Source organism: Zonotrichia albicollis, chromosome 18 (genome assembly GCF_047830755.1).
Source record: "Zonotrichia albicollis isolate bZonAlb1 chromosome 18, bZonAlb1.hap1, whole genome shotgun sequence".
In the NCBI taxonomy this organism is placed as follows: Eukaryota; Metazoa; Chordata; class Aves; order Passeriformes; family Passerellidae; genus Zonotrichia; species Zonotrichia albicollis.
The window spans coordinates 7,977,705-7,995,209 of NC_133836.1; the positions used below are offsets into that span (position 1 = coordinate 7,977,705).

A 17,505-nucleotide genomic window follows, 5' to 3' on the forward strand; every position below is an offset into this window, starting at 1 on the left:
GTTCATTTGGTAATAGGATTGGAGGTATGAAATACAGTGGTCTTGGCATGGTTGTAATGGCTTATTTATTATTTTTTCATCAAAATAGGCCATTATAGGAAGAGCTGCAATTCTCAACTTTGAGAGTTCTTGTCAACAGAAACTAAGAACAAACAAAGCTGTGTTTTTCCAGTAGAAGAGCTGGATCTGTTTTTAAAAAATATTTGTTAGAGAGGATGTTGTTACTTCTTGGTGTGTTTTTTCCTCAAGTGGTACAATAGCAGACAGATCTATTGCTCTTTGGGGCTGAGAGGAGGATGGCTCTGCACAGCCATCTTGATGAACAGGTCACTTCTAGGTTGTTCTGAGTGATTGGAAGCTGATATTGTAACAGTTTTAACTTTGGGGGCATAACTCCAGTCAGCAACTAATCCCCACACAGCCACTCACTCACTCCCTGACCCGTGGGGTGGGGGAGAGGATCAGAAAAGGGGAAAACTTGTGGGCTGAGGTAAAGGCAGTTTAACAGGTAAAGCAAGAGCTGCACACACGAGCAGAGCAAAATAAGGAATTAATTCAGCACTTCCCAAGGGCAAGCAGGTGTTCAGCCATCCCCAGGAAAGCTGAGCTCCATCACCATAATGTTTACTTGGGAAGACAAACATCATCCTTTTGAATGTCCCCCCTTCCTCCTTATTCCCACAGCTTTATATGCTGAGCCACCTCTCCCTGAAGCTGTCCCTGCTGCCCTGGGCTGTCTGTGTGTTTTCCTGGCAGCCTTTGGCACTGAGTAATTGGTGGGAGGGCATTTTGCACATTTGGACCCTTTCTGCCTTCCCAGCTGCCCTGGCAAGCTGGATCTGGGAAGGGAATGGATGTTATTGGATCGTGCCCCTTATTTCTGACATTTGCAGGCATGAGGTGCCGCCATCCCATGGCAGCTGTGTCTGCCATGAGTGATCCCAAACCCCAGGATGAGGTGGGTGTTCTGGAGTTACACAGCTGCTGCTCTTCATCTTTCTCTGACGTGTTTCTTGTTTGTACCTTGGCTGCTCTGATGAGAGCAGGGTGACCTTGGGAGGTTGACAGCTACCAGAGCTTCTCTGTCTAGTGTGGAAATTGTTACAGGTTGCATCTTCTGAAAAGGTGGAATTTATGTTCAGGCAGCTGCAGATGGATGAAATGCCAGGGAGCCACTGTGGGAACTGTTTTACTCCAAGTTTTAAGCTGCTGGAGGTTGCTTGAGCAATTAAAGTTGCATCCTCATTTAGACTGTACCCACTTGTGCTGTTCTGCTTACAGTCCGTCCTCATCAGCACCCAGCCCTGTGCTCCCTGACAAGCTCCTTAACCCTTGTGTGATCACAAATTTGGAGGGGGCAGTGAGGTGGGGAGAGGATTGTTTTCTTTTCTACCACTGCAGTAAATGTAAGTTGGAGGAAAAGTAGTAGCTGTGGCTGACTCTGCCTCTGGAGAACTAGTAGTTAACATTGACAAATTAGATGAGTGAATTAGATGCCTTGTTTAATTTGAGTTGTGCTCAGCTAAACTGATTGATTGTCCCTGTGTTTGCAAGAATGTGAGAACTAAAACTGAAGTGTGTCATCTTTTTACTGGCGTCTTGTCTAAGCTGAGCATCTTGCTTAGACTTCAGAAAAGTTTTCAGTTACATTGTGAACATCAGTTTTGTGGAAGAAATGCCTTTTAAAAGTGAGATTTAGCTATCTGCTGAAGTCTTTGCTAAATAGCTGATTAAATTACAGTGAGTTTCTGCGTAATGAGACTGCATTAATTCTGCTCTTTGTTCTAAGCAAACTTGGAGGCTTTGAGGTAGCAAAATAGGCAAATGTTTGCTATCAAGTCAGCAATCTATTTCCCAAGGCATAGTTAACTTGTTCTGATTCTTTTTTATTATCAGTAGGAGTCTGGCTGAGTGTTTTACCCCACAGTGCCCCAGTGCTTTCATGTCTCCCAGTGCTCACTCTCTGGAACTGTGCTCTCCTGATCACGGATCACAAATTGCCTGAACACGTTTGCTCGTGGTATAACCAGTTGAGAATTGTGTCCCTTAGATGAACTGTGGCTTTCTTGAACTGAGCCACCACAGGCAGCTGTTGTTTGCCACCATCACCTGTCACTGGCTCCGTCCCTCTCTCACACTGGGGAACTGTTAGCAGGAAAGTGGAGCTGGCAGGGAGTGGTGTTTAAGTCTGGAATAAATGTTTCTCCTGTGGGAAATGTCATGGGCTTCCCACTGTGAAATTCTTCCCATGCTCTTGCACCAGGCTTTGTGGAGTTTTGGTTTTCCTGCCCCTGTTCCTGTGAAACAAAGGGAATGTGCTCATAGTTCATTGGTGCAAAGTGAAACGTGGTGGTTTAAATGGCCTTCCAGAACAGCATTGGACACTGAAACATTTACGTATTTCTTTCCATGGCTTGGAGGAGGGAACAGACATTTGCACCTGAATCACCAGGTGGTGATTCCTGAAATTGTACTATTACATTTAGCTCTGACTAAGCCCCAAATAAAGCCAAGCTTTTATTCCTAAATTCTCTTCTGGTAGGCTGAGTACTACAGATTGAAAGGTAGGGGGGAAACTGAGTTTAAACCTTACCAAATCACCTTGTTATGGGCTCACACATTAGAAGAGTTGCTGAATGAACAATTACAAGATAAAAAATGCTCTCTGTAAAAGTACATAAATGGATTAAAGCAAAGCAAAATCCACCTTGCATTTTAAAGGAGATCTATGTTAAAAAAATGGAAAGCTTTGTTTGAAGCTTTAGGAATTTCTGTCACTAGTTCATGCCTCTTAGTAGCAGAATTCTGGCATTTGTGTGGTAAGATGAAGGCTGTAGAATGCAATTTTAATTTGAGAGGAGTGAGCTTTTCAATATTTTCTCCTTTGAAACATAGGGTTAATGAGCATATAGCAAGGCTCTGTAGTTTAGTGCCACTACTACGGTTCATCCAATTTAGAGAGAAAAAAAGAAATAAAAGGGAAGTGAAATTAGCACAAGAAAATTATACAGATGTGCGAATGACAGCTTCTGAATGCTTAGTGTGAAATTTCCCTTCAAGGTTCGTGCACATCCTCAAGGGATGGAGCATTTTGAAATGATTAGCTCTTCACATAGTAAAGCCTTTTTCCTTGCAGTCATGGCAACAACTCAGGAGCTCTTCCCTCTTTTCCCATCTCCCGCACCTTGGCAACAGGAGTGCTGCAGGTTTTCATCTCCTCCTGTTTGGCTCTTCGCTGCCCAGTAGAGATTCTGAGTTAAGGTAACTTTTACAAATGTAATGAACCATTGTGACTAATGAGAAAGGACAGCTGCAGACTGGGAAATCAGATAGGGACCTGGCTTGGTTGGTCCCACCCTTCAGGTCTCGGGATGCAGCAGGAGAGATGAATTTTACCTGGCATGGAGCCACCCTTGCTGGCAAAATGGAAACTGAAATTGGCTCAAATAAAATCTGCATTTATCCTAGGACTTTGTAGTAAGCACTCAGGGTTTTTTTCTGTTTTGCTTTGGTTTTCTAAATTGTATATTCCTTTCTTCATTGTTCTCTGAGTATAATGATTTCACAGTCTCCTGTCACTGCTATTTTTGCAGGGTCATTCTTTGTAGCAATCTCTCATTAACTCTGAAATTTGTCTGGGCATAGTAACTGGTAGAGTGCTGGTGTTTCCACACTACTAAGTGTGTTAGCTATATGGAGACTTAAACCTACTTAGAAAACCAATGGGCTGTGGCCCCATTAAATATGTGTATCTGTGAGCCAAGCAAAGCATTTGTGGCATCTTCTGGGATAAGTACTCTTCTGGATTCCTGTCTCAAAGCATTTATTAAATTTTTACTGCTTGTCTTGGGTGTGAATTTTCAGCAGTTGAAAGACAGTTATCTGGCATCTACAAAATAAATAGGGAGCACAGTTGGAGCAGGTGACTCATTTTTGGTATAAATAAAATTTTTCTTCTTACTATTTGTCATTTGGAAAGAGAAGTGTCTTTAGCTGAAGGACATCATAGAGACACTGCAGTCACTTACATGGTCCCAACTTGACCTAAGAAAAGGAGGATTTCTCAGGCTCTCCTACCACACTCTTTGGTCAGAAAAGCCTTTCACAATTTTTAAATTTTCCTCTTTAGGATTGTCACTGCATCATTCTGAGAAGATATTGCAGTAGATTTGAAACCATGTTTTCTGTCAGTGGATTTCAGATCAGGTCAACATGGTTGCATTTTTCCCTAGACTTCCTTGCATATAGGTCTAAGTCATAGTCAGTAGAATAAAATAATTTCAGTCATTTCCTGCTTAATGTAAAAGGGATAAAGAGGGAAAAATTAGCTGTTGCTGTTGAGGCCAGTTTAAAACAAAACCAGCCAGAAATAAAAAGAGAACCTGGAGCACACAGTCAGTGGTGAGAGAACAGAAACCAGGGTCACCTCCTGCATTTCCAGGTGCCTTGACCATCCCCTCCTCCTTCAGAAATGGTGTGAGAAAAGTGCTGTGCAGGAAATTCCTGAAGAAGGAGACAGCTTTGCATTCAGGGAATGGGAGTCTGACATCTGCCACAAGATCTTATATCAAATAACAAAGTCAGGTTTGTTTATGTCTATTTATATGTCATCAGTCTTTGTAGTTGAAACAAAGACTTCAAAAACTGGCCTTGTTTGTGTGGTCAGTGCAGGACACAACTTCATTACTGAGGGTCTGCACCTTCCCCGTAAACCTCGAGCCTTTTTCTCCTGTTTGGACAGGATGCTGCTTTAAAAAATCCCTGAAATGTGCTTGGCAGTGTGAGATTTGGCAAGAACATTAACTGCTTTGAATAAATCAGATAATCTGAGCCAGATATTCTAGATTTACTGCATGACTGAAACTGGGGTTTATTACTGATTGAATGCAAACCTCCTTATTTGTGTCTGCTAAAAAGCACTATAAAAGGTAGTGGTAATGTTGCTAAGGAACTGTTTACCTGCCAAATGTATCTCTGTGATGCATGAGGTGACCATGGGAACCAATTTGGTGGCAATTATTTAAAGAAAACCTTGCAGTGAAATGACTATTGCATGTATACTAAATATTTCTGAAGTTGCATTTAAAAAGCTTATTTCTGGGAAAGGGTATAATAGCTAAAAATCCATTTAGAGAGAAGGGTCAGCACAGGTCCTGCATAAAAAATACATTACTAGAGACAGTTTTTTTTGTTGTATATTTTACAAATCGTGTTTTGAAAATAAATAGGAAATCTGGTTTGGGTTATCAGCTTTGTGCAAATTTAGATTATTTGGTGTCCATTCCTAGGGGACTCAGTCTTTTGCCTGGTTTCATTTTTTGTGAAAAATTAATTACAGGTTCCTGTATTCCCCCTCAAGAACTTATTAACTATGTCTCTCTCTCTCCAAAGAGTGCTTGGCTCTCATGACATAAAGTGCCTTGGGCTAAAAGCTGCTGATTCCATTTCTGATTCATAAATAAATTTTTAAACTTATTTTTATCCTTACTGACATTTTCCACAAGTAATAACTAATAGCAAAATGCTAGGATCAATGCTGTTATGATATTGTCTTATAAAGGACACCTCTGCTTCACAAGTGATTCCTCAGGGGTTGAATTTTACTAGAAAGATTAAGTACAAAGATTATTTTAAAGCATATATGTTGAATTTAAAGCAAAAAAAAAATCACATTTACTATAGACATTGAAACTGTAGGAGAACCTCCTGGTGCTTGATACAGTTTTATGGAATATAGTTATATACTTATGAGTTGCCCTCAAGATGCCACCAAAGTACATGTCTTGGTGACATTCTACCATGAAGGCATTATGGTACCATTACCATTTAACTCAGTCATTAATTCTGTAGGAAATCTGAAATAATGGCTGGTGTAAGATTAGAATTTGCTAATTTTTTCACTTCTGGCCCAGCTGGCAACTGTCATCTGAGTACAGTAATTAAGGAAGAATCAATACAGAGAATTTATAATGACAAGTAAAGTTTGTTTGGAAAATTAAGAGACATTTCAGTGTAAATAAGGAGGAGTGAGAGGGATTGTGTTTCAGCTGAGAAAATACAGAAAACTGAAGCTCTGTAGGGTTCTGTATGAATATTTGTATGGACTGGCTTTTCAAGAGATACAGATGATTTCATCCTTAAATTGTTATAATCAGGCTGGCCTTGGTGGGTTTTTTTTTTTTTGCTTTTAAGTCAGTTCAGGTTGCATAGCTCAGCCTCTGTCCCTCAGCAGCTCCCATTCCAAGAGTGATGTCCCAGCAGTGCAAAGTGAATTGGTGCCTTTCACAAAGACAGGTCTTGGGTGTGCTCACCTACAGCCCCTGCAGCTCATGCTGGGCTTTACTTGCCACCACATCCAGCAATAAGGACATTTTTAAGGCCTGTAAGAACTCAGTTAGATGTTTTCTTTTGTAAAACTGAAATAGGTTTATGCACATAATCCACAGTGGAGTTGGAAAACATGTCCAAGCATAGAAAACAGGCTGTCTCTGTACTTGTGTTTGTATGTCTGAAGGTATTTTAGTATTGCAGAGAAGAGAATCCATATAATTACAGTGGAAGGATGATTAGGTGGAAAGAAAAGTTTTTCAGAAGGTACTGTTTGAATATCATGACTCACAAATTTACTAAATGACTTTAATTTGCACTGTAAAAGTGAATTAGAAGTTGGCAATATATTTAGCATCTTTATATTTTATTTAGAGCTTTGAAAACAATTTGGGTTTTTTTAATTTTTCCTGTGTTCCAATGGCTTGGGTCAGTCCCATTGTTACTTCCAAGAGGTAAAGAGGACCAAATGCTTCTCTCCCAGTTAGCTTCAGTGTGTTCACTTTAAAATAGTGGAGCAGAGAGGTCAGGTTCATTCTGACTCTGGTAAATTACCATTTTTCAGTGCTAGAAATCCCCTTTGGAACAGGGTTATGATGCACTGCTGGAACTCAGTGACTTGCAAGTCTCTGAGCTTACCTGTGTTCACCATCACGATGTCAGCTGGGAACTCCTGTTATCTGAGCTAATGTTCAGCACTTCTTATTGCTGATTGGAAGGTCTGGGTTTAATTTATTTAACACAGTGTGTGTGTCTCCAGTGTACCTTAAAAGAAGCTTTATTACAGACTTTTTCCTGTAGACAGAGCCTCCATCCTCTTTGAGTCCTGCATGTTTGTTCCTTTGTGAGGCACAAGTGAGAAGTGATTCTTGTAACCACTGTAATGATTGTTAAAGGTTGTGCTTAATTAAAACTTCCTGTTGTCTTTCAGACACCCCGAACGTGTGAAAACTTCATCAAGCTGTGCAAGAAGAACTATTACGATGGAACAATTTTTCACCGATCAATTCGGAATTTTGTGGTGAGTATTAAAAAACTCCTGTATAATGCACAATATATGATGTGCTCAGAATATCCCATGTATTTAACTTACCTCAGGTTTAGGTGGTTCCATGCATGACAACTTGCAATAGAAGTGTATCAAATATACCATCAGAATGAGGGTTGTCCTTACCTGTACCATGTGTATTTCTGGGTGTTACTGGCAATTGTCTCTGACTGACATTGTCACTCAGAAGATCACTGCATTCAGCACTGCATTTGCTGCCATTCCAGACAAAGCCCTGAAGAGTCATTGCCTTGGCTCTTGTCATCTTCCCCAAGATGTGGGTGGGTGGCTAATGAACAGAAGGAGAGAGAGGGAAATGCTAATTTGGATAAGTAATACTGTGGCCTGTTGGAATCCCATTCAGATGAAACTTCAGCAAGCATCTGAATTTCTGTTTCAGGTTGTGGTACTTGGGTATTATCAGGTTATCCTTTCCTAGTGTGCTCCAGCACTGGATGCCCAGGTTTCTTGTAAAGGAGTTAAAGAGCACCTTTTGTTCCTGAACTGTATCTTTGGTAGTCAAAGATCTTTATTTACAGAGTTACAGTCCAGGCAGCTTAGGATATTGTAGCTGCTCTGTAACTTCCTTTCAGAAGAATGAACAACCTGATCCTGAAGGCAGAGCACAAGGAACATCACTGGATGTTACATTCTGTCCTGTCATTGTACAAAAAGCTTTTTTTCTTTTGACAGCCCTGTGTATCTCAGTTCATAGTTAAGCTCACAACTACAATTGTGCTTGTGTGCTATTACTTTGAAACTGATCATGTCATGTTCCCTCCACTGGCATTAAAGCCTTGAATATTATTTCTGTAGATCCTTCATGTCCAATAATTAATACACTGTTTTGTTACTCAAAGATTGGTTTCACATGAGGATTTTTCCTGCTGGAGGTAGTGACTGGATACAGATTCAGATACAAGAAATATTCCATATTCCCCCTTTTCTTGCCTTCCCATTATGTGGAGGGTTGGTAGCAAAATGTAAAGCCTTTCCAGTTCCTAAAGCAGTGCATCATCAGGTAAAAAGCAGGTTCTGATTCAGCACATAATAAAAAGGATGATCTGGTGAACCCATTTGAGATTAGTTTTTTTCCCTATTTACCCATAAAAGACCTATTATTTTTATGAAACTGCCATTCTGCTTATGGATAAGCAATGTCAGGGATGACAGCCAGCTGATAGTAAGCTCCAAATAAGAAGTAATGGTTTCCTTGTTGCTGACTCAACATGACACAATATAGAAGGCAGAAAATTGAGCACCATTGGCTTTTATGGTTAGTATTTAATGTCTTTCACATAGGTGCATATGTAACACTGATTTAATTTTAATTCTGCAGATCCAAGGAGGTGATCCGACTGGAACAGGAACAGGTAAGGTTGAGTTTGAATCAAGTAAGTTGTTCTCACTTCATGGGCTGTGTTGTTACATTTACTTCCAGACAATTTAAAATTAAAATTCACTAAATGATGGTAAGTGGGACATTGTGTTTACTTTAAAACAGAGGTTTTCTTGATATATTTTTATGACCATGTTGACTATGTTCAAAATTTCATCCGATATATTCTCAGTCTAAAGCTTGGGCACTCTTCCATGCAGAATTCTTGTGGGTTTCGCTTCCTTTTTCCTTCAGAAAATAAATAAATGAAAATTATAATGATTTTACAGCTGGTCTTCCAGGGCAAAGAATAAAGGAAGAAACACATTCATGCAAAGTTGCTTTCAAATTCAGTGTTAATGATATACTTGAGACCTGCCTTAAAATTGGTGATTGGCCAGACACCATCTGTTCTCCCAGCTACTTGCCTTGTAATGCCCAAGCTGCTCTTTTTCTTACTTTTGGGGATCACGGCTACAAAATTCTTCCTCCTCTTCTTTCTCCCTTGGTTGGAGATCTGGGAACAGTCATAGCAGGAAAGGTCAGGAGGCAGAGCAGCTGAAGGGTGTCACAGCATTGCCCACCACAGGAGATAGGTCATGAAATACCTCTGGTCACTGCTGTAAATTTGCTCATTTTCCTCATGCACCTTCTGTCTGCCCACTTGAGGCTGTCTCCAGCATCCCCAGCTCCTTGCCTGCCTAAATACTTTAGCTCTATTTACTGTGTTAATTATGTTACTGTAAGTTGCCTACTTTTCTTGTAGTGTACGTGATTATCAACAATTGCAGGACTTGAGACTAGTTAAAGGTTCACTGTTTTGATGGCAAAAAAACCATTAACAAGAACTGTTACCATCTATGCTTGGACTGTCAGATGTGATTTTATTTTTTTATACGGAAAGTTTTGGTTCAAGTCCCAAAAGACATAATTAGGAACATCTTTTGAAATGAGAAATTAAAGAGGTGTCAGGAGACGGGAGAGATTTAATAGGTTGACTCAAACACCTCTCACCCTTGCAGGGTGGAGTTCAGATCCTGCTGTGGAATGAAAATTAACTTGCTGGTGTCATCCCTGCTTCTATTTGTGCAAATGCAGAAGTGCTGTAAGACAGCAGAGTTAACAGAGGCAGAGGACTGGCATCGCTGCTGCGCTGAAGGGCAAGGCTCAGCTCCACTGCCTCTGCCAGTAGGAAGTGAAATGCTAACAAGCACATAGGATGAAAATCCTCCTACATATATTCTTTCACTTAAAAAAAGGAGTCTAATGACCTCTAGTATTTTCCATCTTGTTTTCCTCCTTGTCATTCTTAATTAAAGATGAGGATATCGCAGGCGAGATGTCTCGCAAACATCTGTCAGGACTATTAAAGTTCTAATGAAATGAACAGTGTGCACTCAAATAGACATGAGTCTTGCAGATATTTAGAGACTGGCTGCAATTATTGTAGAGTCCAAATGGTGCAAATGTCTTCTTTGCACCTGAATGGCTTTTATATTTTTAAGACAGTTGAATTTTATATGTCTTTACCTAATTGCTTATTGAATATGGTAATATCACAAGGAAATCTAAATGGGGAGCCTGGTGGGCTGTAGATTGCTCTTGAACTGTCATGCCATTGTGTTTAATACTTCAGTGAACCTGCTTAGACAGTTCACAGAGCGCAAGTAGTCTGTCGGGATTTGTTCCTGACTGCTGGATAGATCCCGGGCACTTGACTGTGAGGCAGAAATTCCACTTGTGTGTCAGGAGCTGTGAGAAGGTGGCCAGACCTGAGGCTGGATGTTCCCTTGGCAGCAGGGCAGCCAGAGGAGGGTTCAGCTCAGCAGCACTGCTCTGGCAGGGCAGATGGACTGATGCTCTCCTGGGCTGCCATGCTGTAAAAATGTTGGTCCATTCGTTTGTGCATTATTCATGTGATCACAGGCATTCACTTTAGGAAAGCTTTGGAGTAAAGCACTGGGATTCAGTACTTTGTACCATTTTTGCCTGTGGCTTGTTTGTTATTTGCAGGATAAATTCCCTTTATTTATGTCTTCTGCTGGAAGGGATTTCAGTATTTTTTTGACTCGCTGCTTCTTAGAAGGGGAAAAAAAAGATGCACCTTTGAAAGCTAAAAAAAGTCTGTAAGATTAAATGAGCTTTAGAATAAATAACTTGACTTCTGTAATATCAGAGAAGCGTATGAGAACAGAACAGGGCTTTCTTCCCAGATATTTCAATTGGCAATAGGGAGGACTATTTGGAGGTTACCCTTTAAATGTCAATATTATAAACTGTTTCTATTAGAGCTTTTTGTAGGAATACTTCAGAGCAAAAAGAACATGCTTTGTTTCCTCATTCACACAGAACCTTCTGCTTGAATTAATGATTTCTAGCTAAGAGATTTGGCCTTTTTCTTTTTTTTTTCTTCCGGAAAAAAAACCCCTTTTCTAAACTGATACATGGAACGTGCATTAAGCCGCTATATATTCTTCCTCTATTTATTTAATTATTCCTGTTCATCAGGAACTTGAACAGACTTGTTCAAATATCTTCCCACCATTTGGTTTCTGTCATCTGACATTCATGCCATGTGTCAGGGTGTCAGGTTTATGGTTGCAGCCCCCAGATGCTGAGATGATCACCCACTCCATTGCTAAGTAAGCCCAGGACTGTTCATCTTCTGGGTGGATTTGGGCACAATCAGTACAACATGCCAGAAGGTGACTTGTCATACCTACACAGACTGGAGCTGTGCCTTGGCTCACCCGCATTAACTGTGCTTGTGTTTTAAAACAGCTCACAGAGGTAAATGCCAGGCTGGTTGTCACTGACCATCCTCTCCCCAGGCTGCTCCAGCTGAACTGTTCTCTCTGGAAGCACCCTGAGCTTTGTTGTTTGTTATTCAGCTCCCCTGTATGTCCTTCTTGAGTCTCTTCTGGACTGTCATAAAAGCAAATGTGACCCAGCAGACACGTGAAGGACAGCTAATTCTGGTGCTCAGCAGTTAGCTTGGAATGGAGAAGGGTGGAAATTAGCATTGTGGCATCTGGGAGCTGAGATACCACCCTGAGAAAAGAGTGGGGAATAGGGTTTTACCTTAGCTCAGCTGTCAGACCTGCACTGCCAGAGCAGTCAGATACACAGTGCTGCAAGGATGACACTGATTTGGAGGACCAGACTCATTTTCCTAGAGCCTTCACCTTTATGTTTCATAAGACTACTGGGAGAAATTTTATTGTGGTACAGCAGCTTATTTCTTCTCGAACAAAATAACCACCCATAGAGGCAGTGTTCAGAGCAATAAGCTGAGTCATGGTCATTCTTTGTAATGATTAATTATTTGAAAATGAATTTTAGATTTGTGATGTATCTCTTTTCCTGCTGTTCATAACAAGTAAGTGGTTGAACACTGTGAGTAATTCTAACTCACGGTCGTGCAAGTGGAGCAGCTGCTCTGTATTTTCAGTGTTCCAAATAATAGAAGAAAATTTGCATGTAGAAAAAATAGGTTTAATATCCTAACCCTTTTGTATGAAAAAGGGAAAATATATGCAAAGCATCACATTTTCAAAGCAGCACAGGCTTTTTTCAGCTACTCTTTCTTGCAACCTGTTGGAAGGTCTCATGAATCAGCCTGTGATTTATGAATCCAGGAGGGCACAGAGGAGGCACATTATAGCTGTAAAAGTCCAGGATGAAATACTACTGGTAGATGGGAATTGCATTTTGTTTGGCAGCAAGAAGAGCTCCTCTGAAATGTCAATAGCAAAGGACTCTGGACAAACTTGATCAATGCAATGTGATTTCCTAAGATGGCAAGTTCCTTAACTGTGCCAGTTTTAGAGCCCCTTTTCTTGCATGATTGAAGTGCAGCAGAAGCAGGAGCAAGACCTTTTTATCTGGAATATTCTCCTTTCAATCTGCAGTCCCTGTGCACATCCACTCTCAGGTTTGTGGGGCTGAGTTCCATGATCTGAGAGGAGAGAAGCACTTACTGCCTGAGCTAAGGCTTTCATATTTGCAAAATGATTCCAGAATCTCACTTGGAAAGCTCTACAGAAGTGTCAGATGTTATTATGTGCCTCGTTGTTCCAAATGACAAGAAGAAAATTACAGAAAGTAAGCCATCATTTTTGTGAATCAGAACCCTCCTACTTCCTTACCACTGCTTAGCAATTTTTAAGCCAGAAAAAGGAAGGATTTATTTAAAATCACAACTGTCATGAATGATGATTCCCAGCCCACACCTGGCTTTTGGAATGCTACATTTCTGAAGCTTTAGATGCATCTCTCAGCTCTTTGCAAGAAAGTTGCACAAAATCTGTGATTGTACCTCAAAAAACTTGCATGCTTTTAGTAGGAACAAAGACTACCAAAGAGTGATCTGGTTTAGTTCAAAAGGCAATCTGAAAATGTGGCTTTTTTACTGTGTAGTTGCTGATGTGTGACTGCTTCAGATGTCAGTTTAAATCTGTTCACCTGTTTACTATCAGCACAGAATGCAGATACAAGACTGAATAACTAACCATGCTTCAGTACAAGCTAAATATATCTTGCCACTCTGGATAGCCACAGAAATTATTAATATTCTTTTCTAAGAGCTGTGTGGTCTGTTTCATTTCATCTCTGTGCAAGAATGAGTTAAACACATCTTTAATTTAAGAGAATTTATTTTAAAAAGGAGAATGCATGGAATTGACTCCCAGCTTCCTGCAGCTTTGAATCATGTGCATCTGAGCAGGCATGTGATTTTTATTTTACAGAATTGTACAAAATCTCTGAAGGCATTAGACACTGTGCAGGTAAAATGCTGTTTAATGGCACTGTATTTCTGTAGCTGATCCCAAATACATTTCCAGCTTTGTGCAAGCAGGACATTCCCATGTGCAGGCTGTAATTATTCCCAACACCAATCCAGCCAGTGGCAGTACGTGCTGGGGCCATGGCTGCTGCCATGTGAACTGATTTTTAGCACAGAAGCCCACAGAATTCTTTTCTAGCTACTTTTGTAATAGGATCTCAGGAACATTTACAAGTCCAGTAGGCACACAGCTTCACTTGGACAGAAGATAAGCTGAGAGGGAGGTGAAGTGACAGGCAGTGCTGCCAGCTGTGAATGCAACACCCAGAGTCAATTCTTGTTTTCCGTGGGCTTTGCTTGTAGGCTGGTACATCAGCACTGGGCTGAGGACTTTACATCATTGTGACTCCAAATATAACCAGCAGAGATCTGTGTGCACCCTGAGGAAGATTTGGGGAGTGTCAGGAGGAGCCTCTTCTCTTTGTGGCACATAGATTTGCTGGAAGGGTAACATAAAAAGACTGGAGCCAGACACTGCCGTGCTCCCACCTCCTCTGTCTGCATCCATTCTGCTTTCAGAAAATGTACAACCACACCTCCCACCTGTGTTGAGAATAAACACAGTAAAATCTGCTAGATACTTACAAACACCTCATAATTATTAGCAGGTTTGGAGCCTGAGTGGTCTTCCCAAGTTTACCTTGAGCTCTAACATGGACAGTAAAAGGTAAGAATGTAAAATCCCTGTTCCAGCTGAGCATTAGGCACTATGCTGCCATGGCCCTAGACTGATGAGGGGTCTGTACTTAATCTTCACAGAGAAAGTCCTGCTGGGTTTCAGTAATTAAGAAAATGTATAGATGTAACTTGCCATCTTCTGACTTGTTCTGTCTAGTCCTGCTTCAAGCAGATACTTGAAGCCTGGAACAATTCCAGAGGTTAGCTGGAGTTTGATGAAAAGCACATTCAGGCTATTTTTAATTTAAGGAGAATACTCTGGGGTTTTCCTTGAAAAAGAAAAAAAAGTATTCCCTTTAAATTATTTTTAAACACCAAATCAACAACAAAACCCCCAAGCTGTGCCTGGTCTGCAGAGTGCCTTTGCAGTGTCTCCTCTGCCCTTTGCCAGTCTGTGCTGCCAGGTCTCCACAGACGCTTCAGTTCTGTCCTTCACAGGACGTCTGGCCTTTGAGGCAAATGCTGCACAGGCCATTCCCTGCTCCTGCTGCAGCTCCCAGGCAGACAGAATTAGCCTTGGAAACAGCTGTATGGCAGACAGAGCAGGGGCTGTAGCTATCTGCTGAAATATTAGTGCTTATTTCCAGAAAAGCAGAATGAACCAAACTTAGCTTTCATACATATGAGATGAATTCTGACCTGCAGTGCATGAGCCGAAATGAAATAATATAAAAATAAATATTCCAAAGCCTAAAGATCATGGCTCATTGCTCCTGTCTGCAAGCTCTTGGGTCTGGTTGTTTGCAGTGCCAGAAAGAGAGAGTCTCTCTGTCATTCACAATTTTTCTCTTTCCTTTTGAATTATTTTTCTGACCAGTGAAGGCTTCAGGCTTGATTCCACTGTCTTTCAGCAGCTTGGCTGTAATTCCAACATCAGCTGGAAGCACATGAAGGCTGTAGCAGGCTCACAGGTTTGGCCACTTGCTGCTGTGTCCCATCTCAACAGACTGTGCTCATGTTCTATATCCTCTGAAAACTTCAGACAGCACAAACTCCTCTAGAGCTGCCTGCAACTGTACCACATCCCTGTCACCCTGCCTCTGGAAAATATTGGCATATGGGATCAAGCTGATGTAATTTAGCTGATCTTAAAATATTCAATAGCCAGAGATTGCTGAACCACTGCTGTACTCCTGATTACAGAAAATCCCCACAGGCTTTGTCCCTTTTGTCACCTCTTGTCAAACTGCAGAGCAGGCAACACTCAACTCTATTAATAGGTCTTTTGAATATGATTAATTGGGTTTTTTAATGGGTCAGCTTTTCCCAGAATTTCTCACTTAGTTCCACTTGCAGCTGTCCATATGAGATGCTTTGTTTTCATGGTATCATCTGAAACTCTTTCCTCATTTAATGCACTCTTGTGATTTTTTGGGTAAGGTTTTCAGTGGGACCCTGATTCATTCCTTGTTTTTATTTACTGTTTCTGTGTGCAGCCATATCACCAAATTGCTTTCTGTGCTATGTGTTCACATGGCTGTGGAGCACTACAGATCCCTCCCTGACCTGCTGCTTCTCCACTGATACATTTACTCTGGAGGGCTCTTGAGCCAGTTCTGCAGATGGACCAGCCTTGCTGCCTGTTTGGATAGTTTTGTTTGTTTTATTTTTAATACTGTCCTAAGGTGAAATATTTTTTCATGGTTTGTCAAACAAGATTATGGATTTGACTGTAAAACTATGACTCATCTCAGCCTTCATTTTTCTTATTAAGAATGATCCTGGAGGAAAGTGCAAATGAAAATGTCAGATCTGTCATAAATAATGTAAAAATGACAGTCAGGAGGAGACCTCTCACGGACCCTCTCTCTGTCCACAGTCACAGAAAAGAAATCAGTTTTGGAGGGCTGGGGCTGGGGTTTGTGCTGTTTTATCATTCTTTTACCTTCACTGCACATAAGTGTTCACATCATCCAGGTATCTAGTCCAAATATCTAATTTTTGCCTTTTAATTTGGAGCATCATATATCATCATTCTTCATTGTTTAGTCTGGGATTAAGCATTTGAGTTTATAGCTCCTGTTCTTAGTTGATTCTATGAACGTGTATCATCTCCTTGATATTTTATTTCCAGAAGCAATGCTATATCCAGAGTGCAATTAAACTGGTAACTCTTTGCTCTGTGTTTTGTCATGAAGCCAATTTTAAAGATTTAATGTTTCAAAAGAGAAAATTTATGGTGGACCAGGAGGAAAAAATTAAATCCTTGACTGTTCTTCAGCACAGGATACATAAAGCTGTTGATAAAGTGTGGTCTGTTGCAGCTGATAGTGTGAGGGCACAGAAACATGTTGCCAGTTGCAAACACCAGATTTCAAGGTCGTGCTCAAATACTGGCCTAGAGATAGGGGTGAGGTAACAATGTATTAACACATGGTGACTGTAAGTGCTGGGAACCTTGAATTTAATGCCAGTGCCTGTTGCAACACACAGTGGGAAACTAATGAAAACAAACATTATTCTTCTTTTCTTTTTTTTTTTTCTTTTTTTTTTTTTAAGGAGGAGAATCTTACTGGGGAAAACCTTTCAAAGATGAATTCAAGCCCAATTTGTCCCACACAGGACGTGGTGTTCTTAGTATGGCAAATTCAGGACCCAACACAAACAAATCACAGTTGTAAGTAGTCATTTGCTTTTTTTGTGCTTTACTGGTTGTCTCTGGACATTGTGTCTCACTCTATTAAGAAGAAAAATGACATTTTATGAGCTACTCTGAATGTAAAGTTCAGTAAAGGGAAATATTCTGTTGAGTGGTGCATGTTGCAATCAGGGCTAGAGCTGTTCTTAGCCCATCTAAAAGCAAAGTGAAGCACGGCAAGAAGACCTGTGGGCTCATTATATCAGCAATAACTTGTCTTTTTTGTTGTAATGATTTGAAGTTTTTGTTTTTGTCGGTGTCCCTCCCCAGTATTTCCCCTATAATTATCATCATTCATCACACCTCTTCATTCTGTTAAAATATAGCTCCATATTGAACTTCTTGAAGGAATTGGATGAAACATAAACTCTATGGGAATATAACTTCTTTTTAGTCACCTGATTTTAAATAAATGTTCTGTTGAAATCTGTAGACCCAGACATGGCAGAGTGTACAATCTGGGATTGAGAATAACTTGGTTTCCAATGTACAAAAGCAGAATGAGGACTAAAACGAGGGAAAACTTAAAGATACTGAAGTTGTAATGGCCTTGTTCATGTGTAACATTAATATGGATGTTTGCCTGCAGT

General features: G+C 40.6%; 1 protein-coding gene across 1 annotated transcript in view; it reads left to right on the plus strand.

Moving 5' to 3' along the window:
• The window catches only part of PPIL2 (peptidylprolyl isomerase like 2), a 68,101-nt gene that overhangs the window by 35,096 nt on the left and 15,500 nt on the right, over window positions 1–17,505 (plus strand). The window contains exons 13-15 of the mRNA XM_074554625.1: window positions 7,259–7,348; window positions 8,715–8,748; window positions 16,777–16,894. Coding sequence (XP_074410726.1) covers window positions 7,259–7,348; window positions 8,715–8,748; window positions 16,777–16,894 — 242 coding nt within the window. The remainder of the gene's footprint in view (window positions 1–7,258; window positions 7,349–8,714; window positions 8,749–16,776; window positions 16,895–17,505) is intronic.